At 43.3% G+C, this 26,328-nt stretch overlaps 1 protein-coding gene across 1 annotated transcript in view; it reads right to left on the reverse strand.

Moving 5' to 3' along the window:
• Positions 1 to 15,869: 15,869 nt before the first annotated feature.
• The window catches only part of LOC311119393 (hepatic leukemia factor-like), a 15,805-nt gene continuing 5,346 nt past the window's right edge, over positions 15,870 to 26,328 (reverse strand). Inside the window, exons 2-4 of the mRNA XM_084157738.1 lie at positions 24,567 to 24,983; positions 21,727 to 21,992; positions 15,870 to 19,645 (exon numbers count right to left, since the gene is read on the reverse strand). Coding sequence (XP_084013864.1) covers positions 19,430 to 19,645; positions 21,727 to 21,992; positions 24,567 to 24,983 — 899 coding nt within the window. The 3' untranslated portion in view covers positions 15,870 to 19,429. The remainder of the gene's footprint in view (positions 19,646 to 21,726; positions 21,993 to 24,566; positions 24,984 to 26,328) is intronic.

Genomic DNA, 26,328 nt, shown 5'->3' on the forward strand with positions numbered 1-26,328 from the left:
AGACAGGTCAAAAGAAAGTCAGCCAGTCAGAAAGACAAACAGGTTGAGAGATAGACAGATAGACACCCAGAAACTCTTTAAATACAGCCGATAACCTTTGACCCCCCACTCAGTTGGCGAGGGATCCTAATGTGGCGTGAAACTGTAATCCTCTCCAGTTTTATAGTCTTGGTGAGTCTAATCTTTGTGCCACAAGCCCATGACAACCTCCTTTTATTTGCATGGTTGACTCCCTATTGTTGGACATCGTTTTCTCCTGACGGTTTCTGCTCATTAATCATAATGAACATCATGTTGGAATGGATTCAATAAAGGCTACCTCTGTACACCTGTGAATCGGAGTACATCTCCATCTATTCCCCAGGCCCATATAATTGGCTGTAAATCCGGAGAAGCAGAGAGAAGTCAAGGAAAATAAAAGTCTAATCACACATCTGGTCAAAACCATTCCAGAGTTCTTTATCATGAGTCAGAGGACTTTTATATTCGCCACCAGAGATATTGGGTTGTGACCCGAAATGACCTACAGTCAATGTACTGTACAATGTATGTACTGTGTTTAGCCTATGGAGTTCATATTGGGGTGCAATAGTAGTTTAGGTTAGATTAGCTAATCCCAGACCAGGTCCTGAGGTGCCCTGTACATTGCTGGTTTTTATTCACGCTAGTCTGGAGGACTCACATAGGATGACTGTGAGATCATTATCAAGGTCCAATGTGAAAATCAGTATGTACACTGAGTATACAAAACATTAAGAACACCTGCTCTTTCCATGACATAGACTGACCAGGTGAATCCAGGTGAAAGCTAGGATCCCTTATTGATGTCACTTGATAAATCCACTTCAATCAGTGTATATGAATGGGATGAGACAGGTTAAAGAAGGATTTTTAAGCCTTGAGACATGGATTGTGTATGTGTGCCATTCAGAGGGTGAATGGGCAAGACAAAAAATTTAAGTGCCTTTGAATGGGGTATGGTAGTAAGTGCCAGGTGCACCGTGTTGTGTCAAGAACTCCAACGCTGCTGGGTTTTTCACTCTCAACAGTTTCCTGTGTGTATCAAGAAACCACCCAAAGGACATCCAGCCAACTTGACACAACTGTGGGAAGCATTGGAGTCAACATGGGCCAGCATCCCTGTGGAACGCTTTCGACACCTTGTAGAGTCCATGCCCCCAATGAATTGAGGCTGTTTTGAGGGCAAAAGGCAGTGCAGCTCAATATTAGGAAGGTGTTCCTAATATTTGGTATACTCAGTGTATGTCATAGGCTTGATTCATTGATAGATCAAGGTTAGGATGAATAGCAGTTTGCACAGGGGGCTCCCAAACTTAGACCAGGAGACACTGGTTTAGATCATACAGAACCTCATTTTACCTGGTTGTATCTGTTCACTGTCTGCTGAATTCCATGGATTTATGGAATTTATGGAAATGCACTGATCGTTTTCTGGCTAGTGTCAGGGCGGGTCAAGGTTCCATGAGACAACATTTCTAGGAGTATGATGATTTCTGTTTGCTATCGGGAATTTCTCTGCATATTTGTTGACTTTGCGGCATGGTAATGATGGGGTTTTGTATTCAGGACGCTCTTTGGTAAGGTCTCAACTCCGGTATAGGTGACCTAGCTGTTTTTGTTTAATTATATTTAAATCAGACCACTTGTTTTATCAATGGGAACTGTTGGATGTCCATGGAGGATGTGGCTTCTATAGAATTATTAGAGCTAGTATGTTGTAACAAAGTTTCATAAACCACAAACTTTATATTTTACAGAAGTAAAATATTGAGGAACTGGTCAGCGCAATAATAGTGTATGGACAGGAAAGTCAAAAGGGTTCCACATAAACAACACAATAATGATTCTCAAGAATGATTCATTCAACTAATGAATAGTCCTGTCACAGCCACAAACCCCAATGAGCAAATTCACAATGTAACTGAAAAACTTAGTCCAACATAACCTCTGGTTGAGTATTTGAAAGAAAGTCCCAAGTCCAAATAAATATTTGTAATCCAATGGTAAAACCCTTAAAACAGACTAAAAAAGTAATCCCAGAAAATGTAAGGTCCAACGGAAGGTGATGGCTCTGAACCACTCAATGTCTATTTTCCACTAATGAAGTGTGGAATCTGGAGAAAAGACCACTGGGGTGTATTCATTAGTCTGATTCCGTAGCAAAATATTTGATCTGTTGCAAAACGTTTTACAACGGAAACCGTTTACTTCAAACCGCAACGAAAACAAGAGTTTATATTGGACAACTTCAGGTAGGCCCCTCCCCGTTTGGTTATGTTTGCTCTATTTGCTTCCATTTGGTTCCTAGAGTAAACACGGTAAACAGTTTCCATTGCAAAACGTTTTGAAACTGACCAAATGTTTTGCAATGGAATCTGACTAATGAATACACCCCTGAAATCCCTCTTAATAGCAAACAATGCTAAGCTCTGTCCAAACAATGGTGCTTCAGCGTAATTCAATATGGCATCTGCAGCCTTAAAGGCCTACTGCATAATAGGCAATTATTAGCACAGTACAGTGTGCTAACATAGTACATACTTTAACACCATTATTATTATTTCTTTTAGGGGCACTGTTTCATTTCATTTTCACTTTATGCTTTAATGTGACAATGTTCTTGTTAAAGGAGCACTTATGAATTTTTTTTGACACGCTTATAAAAAAAGGTTGACACTTCATATACTCTTAACTATTTCATGAAAATAACTTTTTGGAACTATGTTCCTCCCTTAGGATTCACATAACCTAGAAATGTGCTTATCTTTATGGTATGTGAATATGGAGAAAAATCATGAGTCAATTAATTTGCAAAGGACATTATCTAGGGATGATGATCTCATTTCAGGCTCACCTTTGTATCTCCTACCTCACATCTCAGTCAAACCCATCTGCTGTTTGAGCTAACTTGGAATTAAACGTTGCTGCTATCATACTAATTTGCATTCAACTGGCTCCATTGGTATCTAAGATTAATTAGGCACTCATTATGTGGTCATATGGAGTGAATTCCAGCATACAGAGTATGTATAATAACTCTTCTGAGATCCAACAGCCTGAATACCTTTCCTGTTTTTCACCTGTTTTTCCCTCACTGAAATAGGGACCATGTATTTTTACTTCCTATTTCCCACTGATACACACTGGCCCTGTTCTAATTCCTTAAACATGTATGATTGGACAGGTGAACGTAAGGGCTCCAGAGGCGCTCCACCTATGGCTTTCACCTGTCATGCCATTTCTAATCAGTGATTACCTCAGGGACAAAGGAAGGATGCACGTTTAAAGAATTTGAACTGGGCAAGTAGTTGCAGTTCTGTGAGCAAAGCAGAGCAGTGCAGTAAATATCCCGGGGACAGGGTGTACCCTGTCTTCCTCTGGCAGTCTGTTAGCACCAATACAGTTGCAGTTACTGTATCAGGCCACATTTACAGCTGATGAACAGCAGGTGGCAGCACTGTGTTGCAACATATTATTTTGGCCCTGCAGGCTGTCCTCTCAGTGTTTGATTAGTGAGTGTGGAGCTGTAGGCTCCTCACAGGCTCTCATGTAGTCACACAGACACAGTTCCCCTCTCTATCTCACGGCGTATACTCACTGCATAGACACTCATAAACTTACAAATGTCCATGTGCACACACAATCTCACATATTGTACAGGCATACATAAATGCACATACATGCGCACTCACACAAACCATAAACACGCTCACATATAAGTTCCCATGAGCATGCACACACTAACATAAAGTCCCGCACACAAGTACACAGGTATTGACATTTACCCTAAAGATCCCATGGGTGCACTTGCATTGGCACACACATGATCAAACATAAATGATAATGCACACAGACACATTTACAAATTCCTATACACACACACGCGCACAAACACACCCTCACACGTCCCACATTCACACATTCCCCCCTCTCTCTTCCCCTCTCTCTCTCTCACTCACCCAGCCTCTGTCTAACAGATGGGACGAGGGCACTGCTAGATCCTGGTCCCCTGACAGAGTCCAACAATCTGATATGTGAGAGAGAGGAGGAAGAAGGGATGGGGTTTGATGATGACACACAGGGCTCAGAAGACCCCAGACACAGACAGACAGACAGACAGACAGACAGACAGACAGACAGACACACATACATACAGACAGACAGACAGCCAGACAGACAGAGACAATAGGAAAAGAGAGTGATAAAGTTAGAGATGAGAGAGAGATAGGAGTGATAGACAGATAGGAGCGAGAGAGCAGGGAGGGGGGGGGGGGGGGGTCAAGAGCTCTTTAGCGACTGGCTAATGGCTTTGAAATGACAACCTTGGTGACATATTCATGACATATTTATTTAGCACAGTTAGCGATGCAAATCAGTGGGCGACGGGGAGCGATAATTTGCATGCTAATACGTTCTTGTTTATGTGTAGAAAAAAGCAAAACGGTCATAATGCACAAGCTTCTGGTCAGTTAGTCCCAATTTTATGTTAAAGGCTTAAAGGCAAATTATTTCAAAAAAGTGTGTGTCCCTGGTGAGATGCAGAGGAACTGTAAAAAAGTATTTCATTTTACAGTTTGTCAACTTTGAATCATTTTATGGTTATCAATTATGAGTCATACCTCTATGACAATACACATTGCCTGTAAGGTATATCCCAGGGACCAACCAGCTTAGCCTGCTACAGCCTGATAGGAGACTGTCCTATTGTCCTATTGTGTTCAGATTAGTCATGTAAATCACATTTCTTCATTTGTTTTCATTCATTTTAATTGAATAAAATTGAATTGGGAAATTGCCTGTATGTGTGTACTTGTTTGGGCAGAGAGGGGTCTCTGTTTCTCCTTCTTTGACAATATCATGATTTCCCTTTTCTTCTAAAACCTTTATTAACCACATTAAGACCAATCTACAGTATGTAAATGTTTTCAGTGTGATTCAAATCCTTTTGGATGTATGGATCAGGTATGAAGCTGTGAGATTTGGCATTACTCATGATAGGATTGGAAAATAGCATGAAAGGCATTTAAAGGATTAGTGTAATGATGAGTGAAGGTAAACAAATCACATTGAATCAGAACTGACTGGCTCTCTATCTGCCACACACACACATACATGCGCACACACACGCACACACACACTGATATGAGAGAAATCTGCCTAAGCCCTCTGCCAGAGGGAATGAGATAATTTTAGAGAGCGTGTGAGTGCGTCTACATGTACGTACATGCAGGCGGGCATGTGTGTGTATGTGTGTGTGTTTGTGTGTGCGTGCAGGAGTGTATTTAAATGTCCGAAAGGATTGTAAGCAATCACGGCACAGCTGTGCGAGAGGGAGAGAGACACAAGTTATCAGTAATGACTGTCTGAAACACGTGTCAAACATCTGGAGACATTGGGCAATACCCTCCACATGGCTTCTCATTTGGCAATAGTGGGGCACTCACAGCCTTACTGATGAATCCTCTCGGCACCCACACAGAAACAGCCAGATGGAGTGAGAGTGAGGAGAGGATGAGAGAAAGAGAGGGAGAAAAAGAGACAGAGACCGGAAATGAGCGTGCAGGAGAGAAAGAGGAAGAGAGAGAGAAAGAGGGAAAGGAAAGAGAGATGCAAGAGAAATAATCTAGCAGGAAATGAATGCACTTTGAAGATAAGTACTGTTCCAAAGATTCAAGGAGAGGCCCCACGGCCCACAGCCCACCAACCACCATCACTCAACAACAAAATCCCAAACAGAAACCATTATCTCTCTTCCACCAAAAAAGGTACTCCCCATCAGATTCCATATTGCATTTTAATATCATGATGTTGTTAGCTTAAGCAGGTCTGAGCATAAACATGAAAACAACTAATGTAACCGGACTATGTAACCAGACTCTCCCTGCTCAGCCAGGTGAACCCAGCAAACCAGCCACATAAATAGACACAAGGCAGGCATATGAGGCTATCGTAGCATAGCGTAGCATAGCCCAATTAAAAAGCAGTGAGCAGGAATGCGGTCGATGCTACATGCCGTACCAAAGAGATACCAAAGAGATGCTAACGACTAATAATAATAATAATAATAATAAGCCATTTAGCAGACGCTTTTATCCAAAGCGACTTACAGTCATGTGTGCATACATTTTTACGTATGGGTGGTCCCGGGGATCGAACCCACTACTCTGGCGTTACAAACGCCATGCTCTACCAATTGAGCTACAGAGGACCACTACTTAAATATGGTCATGTTAATAAATTCTTCAACTGTTTGGAAATTACTTATACTAAGGCATTTTTGAAAATTCTATAGCAATAGACTAGGAAAGTGGCCGTGTGTTTTGACAATTGATAGACACTGCAGTAAATAAAACCCAATAAAAACATCGGTCCAGAACCAGTCTACGCAGACCAGTGCGCCATAGCCAATCAGAGCTACAGTAGTCCTTTGACAGCTCTTTGGTCTTGGCCATAGTGGAGTTTGGAGTGTGACTGTTTGAGGTTGTGGATAGGTGTCTTTTATACTGATAACAAGTTCAAAAAGGTGCCATTAATACAGACTACATGGTTGAAATAATACTTTGATACTCTGAGGGGGGAGGAGGGAGGAGAGGCAGGGATGAAGGGGGGAGAGGTTGAAAGGGTTCACTCGGGCTTAGTTCAAATATGCAACATTACAGGAATCTAAATATAGCACCTAGTCTACTACTTAACAGATGAAAATTAATTACGTTTGCTATTCCTGGCTCCAAAACCAGAAATGAAATAAACTGTAACAGGTCCAGTATGGAAAATGTATGCACTCACTAACTGTAAGTCACTCTTTTTTTTTTATCTCGCTAAAATGGGCGAAATTGTGTTTCAGTAGATTTTAGATAGTCAAGTCAATCCCAAGCTGATGTTCTACATGCTGTTAAAATATTAGGCGATTTAGGCCATAAAATATTAGGCGATTAAGGCCACAATTTTATGATATGCAATCTGACAGGATTTAAAATGCTTCTCAATTCACAGGCTGTGGCTTATTGCTCATCTGGCTATATCTGGCTATAGCCAGCATGGCAACAAACTGCTAAGCCGCTCACAGCAAGCTGCTTTCAAATAGCCTCCTACAAAAAGTGTTTGAGCCCAGATCTGATTCTGACTCTATGGCATTTAAAAACTAAACAAGCCACCACAATCAGTAAAGACCTACCAACTAGGGGTGATATGTTAATTCGCCAGTAAGCATTTAGGGAAATTCTGTGGCTGTTAGTTATCCAAATGTGGTAGCGAACAATAAAGTTGTATTACAATACTACTCCTTTGATGCAACACACTGAATACACACACCAACACGTCTGTGTCAAGCTTTTCCAGCTGCTGTATTGCAAGAAAAAAGAGACATTAACACTGCAAAAGGAAGATATTGGAGTCTACTTTGTGTGCAAACCTATTCTCTTTTTCCTTTGATGTAACAAAGACATCATGACCTGGAGCAAACTACTGTTCACATCTACTGTAGAATCATTTATTGTGAGATGCAGTCAACTCCCAATGAATGTAATGACTGGGACTGCTGTAAATGGGTGTACTAGACCAGAACAGGGAGATATCCAGAGCTATAAATATTATTTTATTTTTGAATTGGGACGGGTGAACTGCAATGCACTGCTATACAGTGTGCACTTACAGTGAGGGAAAAAAGTATTTGATCCCCTGCTGATTTTGTACGTTTGCCCACTGACAAAGACATGATTTTACTTTTTTTCTTTTTTTATTTTTTAGTCATTTAGCAGACGCTCTTATCCAGAACGACTTACAGTCTATAATCATAGACTTACAGTCTATGATCAGTCTACAATTTTAATGATAGGTTTATTTGAACAGTGAGAGACAGAATAACAACAAAAAAATCCAGAAAAACCCATGTCAAAAATGTTATAAATTGATTTGCATTTTAATGAGGGAAATAAGTATTTGACCCCTCTGCAAAACATGACTTAGTACTTGGTGGCAAAACCCTTGTTGGCAATCACAGAGGTCAGACGTTTCTTGTAGTTGGCCACCAGGTTTGCACACATCTCAGGAGGGATTTTGTCCCACTCCTCTTTGCAGATCTTCTCCAAGTCATTAAGGTTTCGAGGCTGACGTTTGGCAACTCGAACCTTCAGCTCCCTCCACAGATTGTCTATGGGATTAAGGTCTGGAGACTGGCTAGGCCACTCCAGGACCTTCATGTGCTTCTTCTTGAGCCACTCCTTTGTTGTCTTGGCCGTGTGTTTTGGGTCATTGTCATGCTGGAATACCCATCCACAACCTATTTTCAATGCCCTGGCTGAGGGAAGGAGGTTCTCACCCAAGATTTGACGGTACATGGCCCCGTCCATCATCCCTTTGATGCGGTGAAGTTGTCCTGTCCCCTTAGCAGAAAAACACCCCCAAAGCATAATGTTTCCACCTCCATGTTTGACGGTGGGGATGGTGTTCTTGGGGTCATAGGCAGCATTCCTCCTCCTCCAAACACGGCGAGTTGAGTTGATGCCAAAGAGCTCGATTTTGGTCTCATCTGACCACAACACTTTCACCCAGTTCTCCTCTGAATCATTCAGATGTTCATTGGCAAACTTCAGACGGGCCTGTATATGTGCTTTCTTGAGCAGGGGGACCTTGCGGGCGCTGCAGGATTTCAGTCCTTCACGGCGTAGTGTGTTACCAATTGTTTTCTTGGTGACTATGGTCCCAGCTGCCTTGAGATCATTGACAAGATCCTCCCGTGTAGTTCTGGGCTGATTCCTCACCGTTCTCATGATCATTGCACCTCCACGAGGTGAGATCTTGCATGGAGCCCCAGGCCGAGGGAGATTGACAGTTATTTTGTGTTTCTTCCATTTGCGAATAATCGCACCAACTGTTGTCACCTTCTCACCAAGCTGCTTGGCGATGGTCTTGTAGCCCATTCCAGCCTTGTGTAGGTCTACAATCTTGTCCCTGACATCCCTGGAGAGCTCTTTGGTCTTGGCCATGGTGGAGAGTTTGGAATCTGATTGATTGATTGCTTCTGTGGACAGGTGTCTTTTATACAGGTAACAAGCTGAGATTAGGAGCACTCCCTTTAAGAGTGTGCTCCTAATCTCAACTCGTTACCTGTATAAAAGACACCTGGGAGCCAGAAATCTTTCTGATTGAGAGGGGGTCAAATACTTATTTCCCTCATTAAAATGCAGATCAATTTATAACATTTTTGACATGCGTTTTTCTGGATTTTTTTGTTGTTATTCTGTCTCTCACTGTTCAAATAAACCTACCATTAATATTATAGACTGATCATTTCTTGGTCAGTGGGCAAACGTACAAAATCAGCAGGGGATCAAATACTTTTTTCCCTCACTGTATATAATATGCCCTATTGATTTAAGTTATAGGCCCTACGTGATCACATGTACGGTGTCCATTTTAGGACATTCATCAGCCAAAGACCTTATTTCACCTATTCGAAGTCACCATCCAAACTTGTGTTTTCCCTAGCACATAACACGCTCTATAGAGTGAAAACTTGTATTGGCTCGGGTACCCATTCTACTCGATTGTTATCTGTGTTCTGGCCTCAGTGGCTGAGTCCTGGGACCTGGGACATCATTCTGTGTCTGCATCTGCATCACAACGTATAGTAATAGGGGGCCTCTGCCCCTCGCTCTCTGGTCACTGCAGAGAGGTTTGGACCATGGCCTATCCAAATCGTTCTCTCTCCCTCCCTCTCTCTCTATCTCTCTCTCTCTCTCCCTGGTCTCCGGCCACTGTACAGAGATTTGGGCCATATGCCTCTCTCTCTCTCTTTATCTTTATCTTTATCTTTATCTTTCTCCCTCTCCCTCTCCCTCTCCCTCTCCCTCTCCCTCTCCCTCTCCCCTCTCCCTCTCCCTCTCCCTCTCCCTCTCCCTCTCCCTCTCCCTCTCCCTCTCCCTCTCCCTCTCCCTCTCCCTCCCTCCCTCTCTCCCTAGTCCTGTTGACTTTGAGCCGTGCTCCAGGAGAGGAGCCAAATCCAGGGTGCTGTGGTGCACTCCCCCTGCAGCAGTAAGGAGCCAGGGCTCCAGATGAGCTGAGCTGCTCTCCAGTGTGGAAAAGGAGCAGTCACACTAGAAGCTTCGCCTCACTGCAGCTGCCACCCACACAGTGCAGAAACACATTGACACACACACACACTCTGCCACTTCACTTCACTGTAGCCTACCTGCAGAGATTAGAGTAAAATAAAAGGCATGTGTACAGTGGGCTGAAAACAGATATAAAACTGTAATACACACACACCGGATGGCACACATTGCTGGGAAACCAGAAGTGTGGAGAATGCCCTCCAGAACAGGCAGCTACACCAGCTGACAAGCAGCAGCCTCATTACCGGCACTACTTCACTCACACACTCTATGCCTCTCGGACAAACATATTGTACACAGCATGCATGCACACACACACACACGGTAAAACACACACACACACTACACACACATTCTCACACATGAGAGAGCTTCACATCACTCCCCTCTGCAGGGGAACTAGCCCTCCCCACAGCACTCCAGCACCAGTCTCCATAGCGACGTCCAATCCAGAGCTGAGGAAAAAAAGATTTTGTCATCTTTAAAGCAGAACTGGCAGAGGAAGTCCAGGAGAGGAGAGGTGCAGGGAAATATGGAGCAGGAGAGTAAAGAAGAGGGAAAATACTCTGGGGCCAGAAAGCAGAGGTCAAATTAAACCTGAAGAGAAGAGAGGGAGAAGAGAGGAGAGAAGAGGAGAGCTTGGAGTGTAGAAGTGAGAGGTTGCTGTGAAGCCTTGCAGTTTTCACTTCCGCACCCAACACCACTGAATAACTGTCAAATCTCCACATGTATACTGTACAGTTGTACAACTGACCAGGTATCCCCCTTTCCTTTCCCTTTCCATTTAAAGCCGTTCCATTCGTTTGCCACCATCCCATTGAGAGGCTGTAATAGGACAATAGATTTTAGTCACATGGAGCGCTGTTACAGTGCACTCAAGGTATTCAGACCCCTTGACTTTTTTTTATTCTAAAATGGATTACATTTTTAAAAATCCTCATCGATCTACACACAATACCCGATAATGACAAAATTACAACAGGTTTTTACAATTTTTTGCAAATGTGTTAAAAATACAAAACAGAAATGCCTTATTTACATAAGTATTCAGACCCTTTGCTATGAGACTCGAAATTGAGCTCAGGTGCATCCTGTTTCCATTGATCATTCTTGAGATATTTCTACAACTTGATTGGAGTCCACCTGTGGTAAATTCAATTGATTGGACATGATTTGGAAAGGCACACATCTGTCTATATAAGGTCCCACAGTTGACAGTGCATGTCAGAGCAAAAACCAAGCCATGAGAAGACAGGATTGCGTCAAGGCACAGATCTGGGGAAGGGTACCAAAACATTTCTGCAGCATTTGAAGGTCCCCAAGAACACAGTGGCCTCCATCATTCCTAAATGGAAGAAGTTTGGAACCACCAAGACTCTTCCTAGAGCTGGCCGCCCAGCAAAACTGAGCAATCGGGAGAGAAGGGGGAGAAGGGCCTTGGTCAGGGAGTTGACCAAGAACCCGATGGTCACTCTGACAGAGCTCCAGAGTTCCTCTGTGGAGATGAGAGAACCTTCCAGAAGGACAACCATCTCTGCAGCACTCCACCAATCAGGCCTTTATGGTAGAGTGGCCAGACGGAAGCCACTCCTCAGTAAAAATGCACATCACAGCCCGCTTGGAGTTTGCCAAAAATCATCTAAAGGACTCTCAGACGATGAGAAACAAGATTCTCTGGTCTGATGAAACCAAAATTGAACTCTTTGGCCTGAATGCCAAGTGTCACGTCTATAGGAAACCTGGCACCATCCCTACGGTGAAGCATGGGGTTGGCAGCATCATGCTGTGGGGATGTTTTTCAGCGGCAGGGGCTGGGAGACTAGTCAGGATCGAGGGAAAAGATGAACGGAGCAAAGTACAGAGAGACCCTTGATGAAAACCTGCTCCAGAGCGCTCAGGACCTCAGACTGGAGCAAAGGTTCACCTTCCAACAGGACAACGACCCTAAGCACACAGCCAAGACAACGCAGGAGTGGCTTCGGGACAAGTCTCTGAATGTCCTTGAGTGGCACAGCCAGAGCCCGGACTTGAACCCGATCTAACATCTCTGGAGAGACCTGAAAATAGCTGTGCAGCAACGCTCCCCATCCAACCTGACAGAGCTTGAGAGGATCTGCAGAGAAGAATGGGAGAAACTCCACAAATACAGGAGTGCCAAGCTTGTAGCGTCATACCAAGAAGACTTGAGGCTTTAATCGCTGCCAAAGGTGCTTCAACGAAGTACTGGGTAAAGGCTCTGAATACTTATGTAAATGTGGTATTTCAGTTCTTTATTTGTAATACATTTCTAAACATTTCTAAAAACCTATTTTTGCTTTGTCATTATGGGGTATTGTGTAGATTAATAAATATATATATATATATATATATATATATATATATATATATATTTAGAATAAGGCTGTAACGTAACAAAATGCGGAAAAAGTCAAGGGATCTGAATACTTTCCGAATGCGCTGTATGTACATCGACATGTGAAGCATCCTCTATATTGTGCCACTATTTTCTGTTGTATATAGCCAGGTGTGCAACTTTGGTTTAAGAAGTGGTGGGGACAAAAACAATATTATTATTATTATTTGAACACTCCAAACAGCCTACCCGACCGCTCGGAGGTGTCCGCATGGTCCTAAAGCACACAGTTGCCTCGTTTTATATCACATTCCAATGATAAAACTGGGGGGGACAAAAATGCAATTTCAGAATGTGGGGGGAAAGTTGCGCCCTGTATATAGCGATAGAGGAATGATACTGTACATTGATGTGTTCCGCGCCAGTGCATTGATATGCTGTGCCTGAGCTTGAAACTGAACTGTAAAGTCAAGTTGAACTTGAGAACACATTCAAGTCCTATTTCATCACTGTTGTTGTCAGTAAATAAAAATCTCCTTAGATATCGCAACGCAACCTCCAAAGCAAATGGAGACATTTGCCGTAACTGCAGGCAATGGAGATTATGGTGTGTGTTGCCCTTTTAATATACTGCCGTATTTATTCATGTTGATACTTAAAGGAAAAAGGGATTCACAATGATTTACAAACAGTTCACTAATGGTTAATAAACTACTTATAACAGTTAATAAGTAGTGTGTGACCTTCCTGTCCTTGTGTTACTTGGTTATTCACCATTGTCTTCTATATCCTACCCCTCATTACTCATCGCTCACTTTGCTGTCAACTCTGCACTGCAACCTAAACTATAAATGTCAGGAGTCATATATCTTGACAACCCTGCACATCAGACAGGCCTACACCATATATATCCACCACACTGGTGATCACTTACAGCCTACATTACATTACAGCCAGGATAGAATAGGCACACGTCATAGAATACATCAGTGGGATTTAGATAGGGCCTTCGAATCTGAATCCGCACGGAATTCGATACCTCCCCGAAACAATTAGACGTCTGATTCAGTAATCAGTATGCTCGTGACATTTGGCTCGCTCGTTATCGCGACAGTCTTTCCAGACATGTCAGATATGCCAACCTCCTGTGCCACCACCGCGGAACTGCTCTTCGGGCCATCGGCACGCTCAGCTACAGTGGAGGAGGTGGGAGAAGGAGGTGGAAAAGGAGGTGGGAGGTGTTTACATGTGCTGTGCGCTTGCACCCCCCCCCCCCCCCCCCAAACACACACCCAATAGCATAGTGTAACAGGTTGGTTGCCAGGGAGATGGAAAAGTCAGAAGAAGGGAGGGGAGGAGGAAAGGAGTGTACAGTCCATCTTCCTTGGCTGTCAAAATGGTTATTAAAGAAAGCTTTGGGGTGAAAGAGATAGGGAGGGGGTGAGGAGTTAGTGGGGGGCAGGGGGTGTCCAGTAGGATAGGGGGTAAAGTGAAAAAGATGGGGAGAGAGGGAGAAAGTGAGAGACAGAGGGGTGTTTGTGGGGTTTTGAGGAGAGGAGAAAAGAGAGAAGGAGAAAGTGAGAGGGAGGGAGGAATGGTGAGAGGGAGGGAGGGGTAAGGAGATGGGGGTACATAGAGAGCTAGAGAGTCGGGGGGCGGAAGGTAGCCAAGTGGTGAAGTGTGTTGGGCCAGTAACTGAAAGGTCACTGGTTTGAATCCCAGAGCCAGCTAGGTGAAAATATGTCTCTTGAGCAAGGCACTTAACCCTAATTGCACCTGTATGTTGCTCTGGATAAGAGCGTCTGCTAAGTGGGAGGGTAGAGAAGAGAGAGGGACCTTACATTGTGGCATGGCACATCCATTGAGGCATGGCACATCACACAGCCGTAATGAAGGGAACCTCTCATCCAGTTCTGTAGGGAGCTGAGGGAGGCTTTGAAGAGCACGGAGACGGACATTCAGACAAGTAGAGACATTACACTGCCACACTCTCAAGCATGCACTCTTTGTCTCTCAGGCCCAAACTCTTGCATAGGCACACCAACTTCCACACGCGCATTCTCTCTTTGTAAGCTATTAGACTAATTGTCTTCTCAAAGGCTCACACACACACACTTTCCACTCATCCCTCCTTGCAGTAAGACAATAAGTACAATTATTTCCCTCAAATAATGTTCCTGTTCTCTACCCTCTATTATTTCTTTCACACAGCACTGTTCTTCTTCCAGTATTTCCCTAGCTCAGTGATGACATCAGAATAACACTCCATACTGGTTTAATCAGTAGCAGGCCAAGGCCTTGATACCGTGGTCAAAACACTGGATGCGTCTTAAATGGCACACTATTCTCCTTATAGTCCCCTACCTTTGACCAGAGCCCTGGATAAGAGCGTCTGCTCAAAAGTAGTGAGCCCTGGTCAAAAGTAGTGCACTAAAAAGTGAATAGGGTGCCATATGGGACACAGCCAAAGTCGGCTCCCTCCTCTAATGGAAGGAAACACATTTGTCCTCCAGCAGTGTTGTCAAGGACACTATGAGGCCATCATAATTGAACGTTTTGCAGTGTGTCCACCACTTAATCACTGCTCGTGATCACTGCTCTGATGAAGAGTGATAAACTTGCCTTTGGCTTTGCTCCTATCGAACAGCCTCATATTTTGGTATTCCTGCAATGCACCATCTAATACTGTAACACATGCTCTGCTAGATCAAGATCAATGACTTAGTCTAGACTGTTTTTCTAGCCCCAAAGCATACTCAAACATTGTCTGCATTGCCATCATATTATTGTAATGTAATGTCATCCAGGAGTTGTGGACGGTTCTTTGTTGTCATACGTGAAATCAACCTGCGCTAAAGTCTTTAATAAACTACAAACATACAAAATGGTTATGTACAACCTAATATTTACTTATTTATTTTTTAGCGTTTACTTCACCTGGGAAATCAGATTGAGATTTACATATTTTTATCAAGTTGAGCCCCGAAAGTCTATCAAAGTCAATCAAACTTTCAATGGTGAAATGGATACTGTGGTCCGTGTGGATCTATAATTTGAACCCATGTTACTTAACACCTGGGCGGTGCCATGCTGCTGCTGCTGCTACTGACTGGACAGATGGCAGATGGAGTTACGGGGATCTTCTTGACGCAATCTATGTTGATGAACAGCTGAACCAGCCCACTGGTTACAGGTGGCACTGGGAGCAATGGGCCACCATTTTATGATGTCTAATATGGTCTCGAGAATAGCACCATGTTAAATGGCCTTAGTGCCTCCCATTGGCGCTCCGTTGTACTTTCTGATGCTGTGTGAGTTCGATTCACTTCAGTTTCACCCAGAGAGAAGATATAAAATTATGACAACATACAAGCTTTCTCAGTGAGTAAGGATGAGTCTTTATTGGTGTTTTCAGAAAAGCCAGACCACATTCCCCAGCATCCCTATAGGCAGGATCAGTAGACATTACTGGTGCAATTGGGTAGTGGTGTGCTCATGGGACTTGTAGTTTAATTATAACAGTCACAACAGGGAGTAGTTTATAATCCAGATGGGGAAGGGAAAATAGGCTGTGCACATTACCCGCAATGCCGTTTAGTAGCATACCATCACTGTGAGGATGGGCTACAAATGCCCACAAAAAGTTGCAGTATGCATATACAGACACATAGAAAAATAGCACTGTCAAAAGTTTATAAGCTTCTGCAAACAAGTTCCAGGTATCAAAAAGTTGCTTCTTTGTCCATCAAAAGATGGGTGGTGTTAGAAGCTGGGAGATGTAGTTCAAATTCTTCCAGGGTTTCAAGTCCATAGTTTGTAGTTGTTTCAGCTTTTGTTAAATTACAAAACAAGGACAAGACTACAGTCCCCACAGTGCACCTGGAGCTTTGTACAGTCTCAGTGGATGGTGCCAATAGTGAACAGGCTCATGGAAAATAAAGTAGAGTAAAGATGGTCTTGAAAAATACAAGGAAGATAAAATGAGAACTACATTCTCCCTTAAAAGTTGTAGCAAGGAAAATAAATATAAGAGTAATAATAATAACAACAACAATGATAATACTAGCAATCATAACTGTAATAGTAAGAAGAATAAAAAATAACATTGAATGCTATGTCTGAAATCAACAAAGACCTTAAAATCCAGAACTGGTTTTATTAGAATCTCCCTCCCAAGGTGAGTTGGTAGTACGCAGTACAATTCCATCGAATTCTACCTAATTGTACTGCCAAAATGGGCCAGCTCTGAAATGTATCCGGACAAAAAATAAAGAATCATAACTTCTGTAATCAACATTAAGATTTATCGTAATAATTTTTTATCCCCCAGAATGCCTGAGAAATTGACAATGATTCCAATCATTTTATACTACATTTATATATTCAAGCTATGTATATTATTACATCTATAGTCACATGTTCAAGCATATATCATATACACACATATCTTGTGAGAGAATAGTTTTTGTATTTAATATTTAATAGTACATGTGTATGGTACATAAGTGCATTGTTTCATTGGGTAAAGTTGTTTAGGAGAGGTATAGACATACTCTTTTGTGCGTCAATCTATATAAGACTTCCTCTTACAATACAATACGCAAAATAAAGAACAAATAAAAATAAATAAAAGGGTATAGACAGTTCATTTACTGTGTTGAGTTGTGTATGTTCAGATGGAGGAACAGGATGAGCACCAAAAATGATAATAATCATCATCATCATAATAATCAAACTTGGGGTGTGTTAAGTGTCAGCATGCTCAGGTTCATGCTGAACACTGCCAACTTAACCTGGGCAATCAATTCTAAACCAGTTTCACAATTCAAAATGGATCAGGAGAGGGAGAGAGACAGATTCCTGGCATATGCTGTAGAAAGTGATGAAGTGTTATTTGCCTTGACTGCTTGTGCGCTATCGTACACCGGCCCTGTGTTTCAAGGTCCAGCTTGCTTTCAGGGACAAATAAGAGTGTGTGTGTGTGTGTGTACATGCAGGTGTGTGTGTGTGTGTGTGTAATGTAAAAATGCATATGTTGTCACTGATCCAGCTTATTAGACTGTGTGGCTTGCCATGTTTGTTTGCGGTGTGTGTGTGTCTGTGTTTGTGTCTGAGCCAAACATATTCACCCATCTACATGAATACCTGGCAACACATTTGAGCAATATTTATTCACAAACATCTGTGTGGATGCAGCTGTTCTCGTGAGAGATCACTGACTGTAGCATTTCAATTAATTTTCTCTCTCTCGCGCTCTCTCGCTCTCTCCCTCACTGCCAGACACACAATTAAAAACATTTTATTCAATAAAGGAATAAAAAATTTATAAAAAATTAAAGGGCAACTCCACCACTTTTCAAATTCATTTTTGTTATCTCCAGCACACTACCAGGGTCAACGTATGTGAAAACAGCACATTTCTAAGTTTTGTAGAAAAAATATATACATTTAAAAAGTTCTACCCGATGACATCATCAAAAGTTTAAACATTTTAAAAACAGTGATTTTCAAACACTGAGATTCGCGGTGACATGGGGAGCAAGAAAATACCCTCACTTGGGCTAGAAACTTGTTGCACCTTTCTTCTTATCTTTTTAACCACAGATCATAGAAACGCATTGTTTTCACATATGTAGACACTGGTTTGGTGTTGGAGATGATGATTATGAGGATGAAAAGTGGTGGAATTGCCCTTTAAAGGACAATTTCAAATTTTTTCAACTTCATATTCATAATCTCCAGCACCACCTCAACATCAACATATGTGAAAATTGCGTGTTTCTAAGATAAGTGTTTCCTCCAATGACATCATCGGTGTGCATCGTGTGATTTTAACCAATTATGAGTAGGCATTGCCTACTAATTGCCTACTAATTGTCCACTAACTGGTTTATGATCTAATTGGAAACACTTACCTTCCTCTATCTATTTTACTACAAAACATAGAAACGCACCATTTTCACATTTGTTGATGTTGGGGAGGTGCTGGAGATGATGAATAGGAAGTAAAAAAAAACAAAAAAACATCCCTTTAAGTGCTTGAACGAACCCACAAGAACAAAATTACAACTATACAATGATTATTTAATCTTCTATCTGTTTATGTCCACAATCTTTAACTAAGATACATCTCCTCTCTCGCCGCCATGTTATCCCTGGATACAACCATTATACATTCTCTATTACGACCCCAGACCTCTAACCCCTCTATCTTAACAGCTTCTAAGTTCAAAATATATCATTTATCCATCTACCCTATTGTTAAAACATCTTCATATAGCCCCTATCTCTCTACTAAACTCACCCATATATAAAATATACAAAATATTATTTCCAAAATCTCCTCTGAACTGTCTGTCTTTGCAAATATAAAAATATACAGTTTTCCTATGTTGAAATCTCTTTGCTTTCTTCTCTCCTGCCCACCTCTCCTACTCCTCCTCTTCTAGTTATAGCTCATTCTCTGTTTTCTAGTTCGCCCATGCCTCCCTCCCTGCCCAGTACAGTTCAAAAATATACATGTTTTGTCATAGAAATAATTACACTATTCTCCCCTGGCTTGTCTCCTTGTCTTTAGCTTAAAAACATTAGTTGTCTGTATGATTTGAACACACCCATCTGAATTGGTGCGCGTATGGCCTGCGCATTACCCGCAAAAACACTGCAATGCACCTGATATAAACGCTGAATGATGTCACGACGTCCAGGTGACACAACCTGTCAAAGAGACACAGGAAGTGAAACCAGCATAGCACAGATACACAAAATGGAGGCTGCACTCACTACAACACTGTAGGCTACTCACAACATGGATGCATACGCCAGGTGTCATACAATGTTTACGTCATGTCTACGTAGGCCGTACGCGCACCGCCTCAACTAAAGTGCTGCTAATGTTGAGGTTGCCTTCTAACCCTCTCCTCCCTCCTCTTCTTCTTCTTCCTCACAAGTCTCCGTGTCGGCTCTCAAACTTGTTGAGGATGTTGCGGCAGCGGCCCAGCTCCTTGCGCATGTCGGCCACTTCCTGTCTGAGAGCAGCGTTCTCTCGCTCCAGGAAGGCAGCACGCACCGTGATCTGGTTCTCCTTGAGGCGCCGGGCGTCACGTGAGCGTTTGGCCGCCTCGTTGTTCTTGTAGCGCCGGCTCCAGTACTTGTCGTCCTACAGGAGTCACCGCAAAGTAGAGGCATGTTGTGGGGGTGTGTGGGGGAAAAGGAGGGAAGAGAGGAGGAGAGGAGAGGGGCAGGAAGGGTCCGTTTTGTGATGGCAAGGGGGGAAGGAGGAGAGGTGTCACAACTGAGGATTGTAATTGCACACTTGAAGCATGTACAGTGGGGAGAACAAGTATTTGATACACTGCCGATTTTGCAGGTTTTCCTACTTACAAAGCATGTAGAGATCTGTAATTTTTATCATAGGTACACTTCAACTGTGAGAGACGGATTCTAAAACAAAAATCCAGAAAATCACATTGTATGATTTTTAAGTAATTAATTTGCATTTTATTGCATGACATAAGTATTTGATCACCTACCAACCAGTAAGAATTCCGGCTCTCACAGACATGTTAGTTTTTCTTTAAGAAGCCCTCCTGTTCTCCACTCATTACCTGTATTAACTGCACCTGTTTGAATTCGTTACCTGTATAAAAGACACCTGTCCACACACTCAATCAAACAGACTCCAACCTCTCCACAATGGCCAAGACCAGAGAGTTGTGTAAGGACATCAGGGATACAATTGTAGACCTGCCCAAGGCTGGGATGGGCTACAGGACAATAGGCAAGCAGCTTGGTGAGAAGGCAACAACTGTTGGCGCAATTATTAGAAAATGGAAGAAGTTCAAGATGACGGTCAATCACCCTCGGTCTGGGGCTCCATGCAAGATCTCACCTCGTGGGGCATCAATGATCATGAGGAAGGTGAGGGATCAGCCCAGAACTACAAGGCAGGACCTGGTCAATGACCTGAAGAGAGCTGGGACCACAGTCTCAAAGAAAACCATTAGTAACACACTACGCCGTCATGGATTAAAATCCTGCAGCGCACGCAAGGTCCCCCTGCTCAAGCCAGCGCATGTCCAGGCCCGTCTGAAATTTGCAAATGACCATCTGGATGATCCAGAGGAGGAATGGGAGAAGGTCATGTGGTCTGATGAGACAAAAATAGAGCTTTTTGGTCTAAACTCCACTCGCCGTGTTTGGAGGAAGAAGAAGGATGAGTACAACCCCAAGAACACCATCCCAACCGTGAAGCATGGAGGTGGAAACATCATTCTTTGGGGATGCTTTTCTGCAAAGGGGACAGGACGACTGCACCGTATTGAGGGGAGGATGGATGGGGCCATGTATCGCGAGATCTTGGCCAACAACCTCCTTCCCTCAGTAAGAGCATTGAAGATGGGTCGTGGCTGGGTCTTCCAGCATGACAACGACCCGAAACACACAGCCAGGGCAACTAAGGAGTGGCTCCGTAAGAAGCATCTCAAGGTCCTGGAGTGGCCTAGCTAGTCTCCAGACCTGAACCCAATAGAAAATATTTGGAGGGAGCTGAAAGTCCGTATTGCCCAGCGACAGCCCCGAAACCTGAAGGATCTGGAGAAGGTCTGTATGGAGGAGTGGGCCAAAATCCCTGCTGCAGTGTGTGCAAACCTGGTCAAGACCTACAGGAAACGTATGATCTCTGTAATTGCAAACAAAGGTTTCTGTACCAAATATTAAGTTCTGCTTTTCTGATGTATCAAATACTTATGTCATGCAATAAAATGCAAATGAATTACTTAAAAATCATACAATGTGATTTTCTGGATTTTTGTTTTAGATTCCGTCTCTCACAGTTGAAGTGTACCTATGATAAAAATTACAGACCTCTACATGCTTTGTAAGTAGGAAAACCTGCAAAATCGGCAGTGTATCAAATACTTGTTCTCCCCACTGCATATAAAGTTTTTATACAAGTTTGTGCCTTACTAACAATGCCGTCACAATTAGCTACTCTACAGAAAGCGATATGAAAGTTTCCTACCTCATTCTTACCATGTTATTGCATGCACATCTACATACCAGTTCAAACTTGCCACTTTTGCCCCTTCCCAATGTGTGCCCTCCCTTGAGGCATGTCCCCATTGTCATTCACTTGAGTAAGAAGGAAGTTGCCCCGCTTCGTATGATGACATCATTTTGCTAACTTTACCTTTAAGCTTCTTCTACATTTAAAGCCAAGAATCGCAAGAAATGTAGTACCTTCTGCTCATCTGGCACCAGCATCTTGCGGGCCTTCTTAATCATGGGCTGTGGCTTGAGCTCCTCGTCCGAGAAGCGGTGCCTCCGGGGGTCGAAGACCTCCTGGCCCGGCACGCTGGACAGCGCCACGTCCGCCGGGTCCGGGTCAAAGTTCACCATGACGTCAGCGGTGCCGTTGGTGACCAGTGGGCCTCCTGGCGGCCCGGGGAGACAGGAGGAGGAGGTGGTGGAGGAGGGCGAGAGGTCAGGAGGCATGACCTGGCCACCTATATGGAGAGAGGCCAACAAAAACAAACTTGTGGTTGGTCACATGCTTCACACCGTGGCCACGGTGAAGGCTCAAAGCCTCCAGCATGCCGAGAATAAGGTAAAGCGGATTCGTTATTTCTGTGTTTATAGTGGCATCATCACACATTACATGTTTATAAGCAGTCTGCTGCATGGTGGCTGCAGTGATACTGGTCGGCCACCAGGTGGAGGCAGAGACTACATCAGTCAGTCATCATGGGGTTGAGCTGGCAGCTAGCTGGCTGATCCAGGATAAACCGGCACCAAAGCCCAATCCTAATAACAACCATTTTGGGCAAACATTTGAAACTGATCCAAGAACAATGCTGCTGTGTAAACAACCTTTTACATGCAGCTCTAAGCTTTCTTATGGCCATTGCTCTCTCCCCTCTTTTACCTTTGGTCAATGTCATACTATATTACCCTCAGTCAGTAGAATATGCATTATCTTTAAAGTAGTAGTTCCCTATTTTACAACTTGATGTTAGATGGTTCCTCACCCTGAAAGTAATCTATGTAATCCATGGTTCAGTTTTCTTTAAACAGCCACTACAAACTTCAGCTATCCTTAGCCACCACAAGATAACAATCAAATCAAATCAAATTGTATTTGTCACATACACGTGTTTAGCAGATGTTATAGCGAGTGTAGCGAAATGCTTGTGCTTCTAGCTCCGACAGTGCAGTAATATCTCACAATTTCACAACATATACCCAATACACACAAAAAAGTAAGGAATGGGATTTAAGAATATATACATATATGGACAAGCAATGACAGAGCGGCATGGACTAAGATACAGAAGAATATTATAGAATAGAATGCAGTATATACATATGAGATGAGTAGTGCAAGATATGTAAACATTATTAAAGTGGCCAGTGATTGTGACACACACACACAAACAATACACCTCACCTTTCATTTCACAGCAGTCTTTCCCTCAGTCTTTGTCAACAACATGTCATTCTGAAATGTTATGTCACAATGTTGTTCAGTGTGTAAAGACACTGGTATGGCAACATGGTGGTGTTATCTCTGCAATGTAAATCTCTCTGCTTCTTTATGCTAGGCTAGTCTTATGCAATGTTATGCTCTCTCTCTCTCTCTCTCTCTCTCTCTCTCTCTTCTCTCTCTCCTCTCTCTCTCTCTCTCTCTCTCTCTCTCTCTCTCTCTCTCTCTCTCTCTCTCTCTCTCTCTCTCTCTCTCTCTCCTTTACTTCCCCTCTATGCCTCTCTCCCTCCAACCCCTCCCTCTTCCTCCGCCCCTCCCTTCCCGTCTCTCTCTCGCTCCATTGCTCTCTGCATCGGCACGTGACATGACGCCTGCACATGGCCCAAGCGTGTGAGAGAGGGAGGGGAGAGAGGGAGCAAGAGGGAGGGAGAGATAGAGTGACAGGTTTCCGTCTCTCTCTCTCTCTCTGTGCAGTTTTTACTGTACTGCAGTCTTCCTTAACCCTTTCCTCTCCACATTTCATTAAAATGAATAATTGTGGTGGTAAAAGAGGGGAGGGGAGATCTTAAGTTAACCTCACCATTTCTATGATTGATTCCTGAATTTGTTTATTTCTCTAAGCTAAGGTGTCACTCTGATTGTTGCAATGATTTATCAGATCTGCAAAATGGTATGAAGTATTTGTAAACTCTGAGTGGTTGTTTTGGACCCGGTACCAGATCTGGCAAGAATGTTTTGTCAGAAAATAAAAATTGACATATCATTTGAAGGCTACAGTCCTTGTCTTTTTGGAAATCGAACTCAAATCTTACTGCTGGCAATGTCATAAGAATCTCCCCCTGCACCCCATGGAGTATGCAATGTTGGTCAAGTCACCAAAAGTGCAAACATTTAGTATGCATGGAAAGGGTACACCCTGATGGTTATTGTAAAGCATGTGTTTGTAGTTTTGTAGTTTTGAAAACGAAATGTACTTTATGAAGGTAGTATACAATATTATGCGTGGTTTAGAAAATGGCACCAGAGGGCGTCAGAGTTTAAGAGGTTAATAACCATAAAGCCACAAGTGTCAAAATAAAGGGCAGTGAAAAGTCTATTGGACTAGTTGTTTGAGACTATACCCTGTCTTTTTACCCTTTTTATATAGCATCTGCTATTTTTTTTGTCCCCTGTCCCATGCTCATCTTCCGCAAGCATCATGCCACCAATTTCACACTAGACGTTAGGAGATTTGGGGATTTTCGGATGCATCAATGCACAATGATGCATTTGTACTTTGGAATAAAGCACAAAGCCGTTCCATTGGCTCTCCTACATACTTGTTTTTGCCTTTGAGCTCCACAAACTGCCTGGGGACAAAACCAATGCCGACCTAGGGCATGTTGAGGATGGTGCAACTACTGCAATGACGGTTCCAGTCATCTTGTAACATTGTCGATCTTCCGCACACAAGATTTGCACAGACACATACCAACGCAAAACACGCAAACATATGGTCAAAAAGAAACAAACACTCGCATGGACACAATCAAACACACACACATACATACCTACACCCACCCACACCCTCCCCTCCTTTACCACACACCCTACTAACCATGTAGGCATTCGGGCCCTCCCATCATGCCTGGCAGTCCGTTTGGTGGTGGCGGCACATTGTCCAGGCCCAGCAGCGAGGAGGAGGAAGATGAGGAAGACATGGAGGATGATGAAGAAGAACATGGCGGAGGGGAGGACGGCGGGCACTGGGAGCTCTGGTTGGGCACGGCCGACTGCAGGGAGCTCTGCGAGGGCACCTGGGCGCTGGAGCTGTTGCCACCTTTGCTGTGCATGGCCATGCCGTTCTCAGTCAGAAACTCCTCCAGGTCCATGTACTGCAGCTGGAAGAGGCCACCGTCGCTGCAGGGCAGCGTGCGCTCCCACAGATGGGGCCCCAGGAAGGCCGACTGGGAAGGCCGGCCGCCTGGGCCTCCACCCATGGAGTCCTCTTCTGAGTCCTGGGGCTTGTCTTTGTCTGTTAGTGGGAGATTGAGAGAGATTGAGAGAGAGAGATTGAGAGAGAGAGAGAGAGAGAGAGAGAGAGAGAGAGAGAGAGAGAGAGAGAGAGAGAGAGAGAGAGAGAGAGAGAGAAATTTGACCCCAATAACTACCATGGGATATGCGTCAACAGCAACCCTGCATTATCATCAACAGCAGATTAGTTCATTTCCTCAGTGAAAACAATGTACTGAGCAAATGTCAAATTGGCTTTTTACCAAATTACCGTAGGACAGACCACGTATTCACCCTGCACACCCTAATTGACAAACAAACAAAACAAAACAAAGGCAAAGTCTTCTCATGCTTTGTTGATTTCAAAAAAGCTTTTGACTCAATTTGGCATGAGGGTCTGCTATACAAATTGATGGAAAGTGGGGTTGGGGGAAAAACATACGACATTATAAAATCCATGTACACAAACACAAGTGTGCGGTTAAAATTGGCAAAAAACACACACATTTCTTTCCACAGGGCTGTGGGGTGAGACAGGGATGCAGTTTAAGCCCCACCCTCTTCACCCAACTCGAATCTGAAGTCAAATGTCTACTGTTTGCTGATGATCTGGTGCTTCTGTCACCAACCAAGGAGGGCCTACAGCAGCACCTAGATCTTCTGCACAGATTCTGTCAGACCTGGGCCCTGACAGTAAATCTCAGTAAGACAAAAATAATGGTGTTCCAAAAAAGGTCCAGTTGCCAGGACCACAAATACAAATTCCATCTAGACACCGTTGCCCTAGAGCACACAAAAAATGATACATACCTCGGCCTAAACATCAGCGCCACTGATAACTTCCTCAAAGCTGTGAACGATCTGAGAGACAAGGCAAGAAGGGCCTTCTATGCCATCAAAAGGAACATCAAATTCGACATACCAATTAGGATCTGGCTAAAAAATACTTAAATCAGTTATAGAACCCATTGCGCTTTATGGTTGTGAGGTCTGGGGTCCGCTCACCAACCAAGAATTCACAAAATGGGACAAACACCAAATTGAGACTCTGCCTGCAGAATTCTGCAAAAATATCCTCCGTGTACAACAAAAAATACAAAATAATGCATGCAGAGCAGAATTAGGCCGATACCTGCTAATTATCAAAATCCAGAAAAGAGCCGTTAAATTTTATAACCACTTAAAAGGAAGCGATTCCCAAACCTTCCATAACAAAGACATCACCTACAGAGAGATGAACTTGGAGAAGAGTCCCTTAAGTAAGCTGGTCCTGGGGCTCTGTTCACTAACACAAACAGACCCCACAGAGCCCCAGGACAACAACAACAACAACACAATTAGACCCAACCAAATCATGAGAAAACAAA

This window comes from Coregonus lavaretus (assembly GCF_964263955.1).
Source record: "Coregonus lavaretus genome assembly, chromosome: 3".
Taxonomy (NCBI): Eukaryota; Metazoa; Chordata; class Actinopteri; order Salmoniformes; family Salmonidae; genus Coregonus; species Coregonus lavaretus.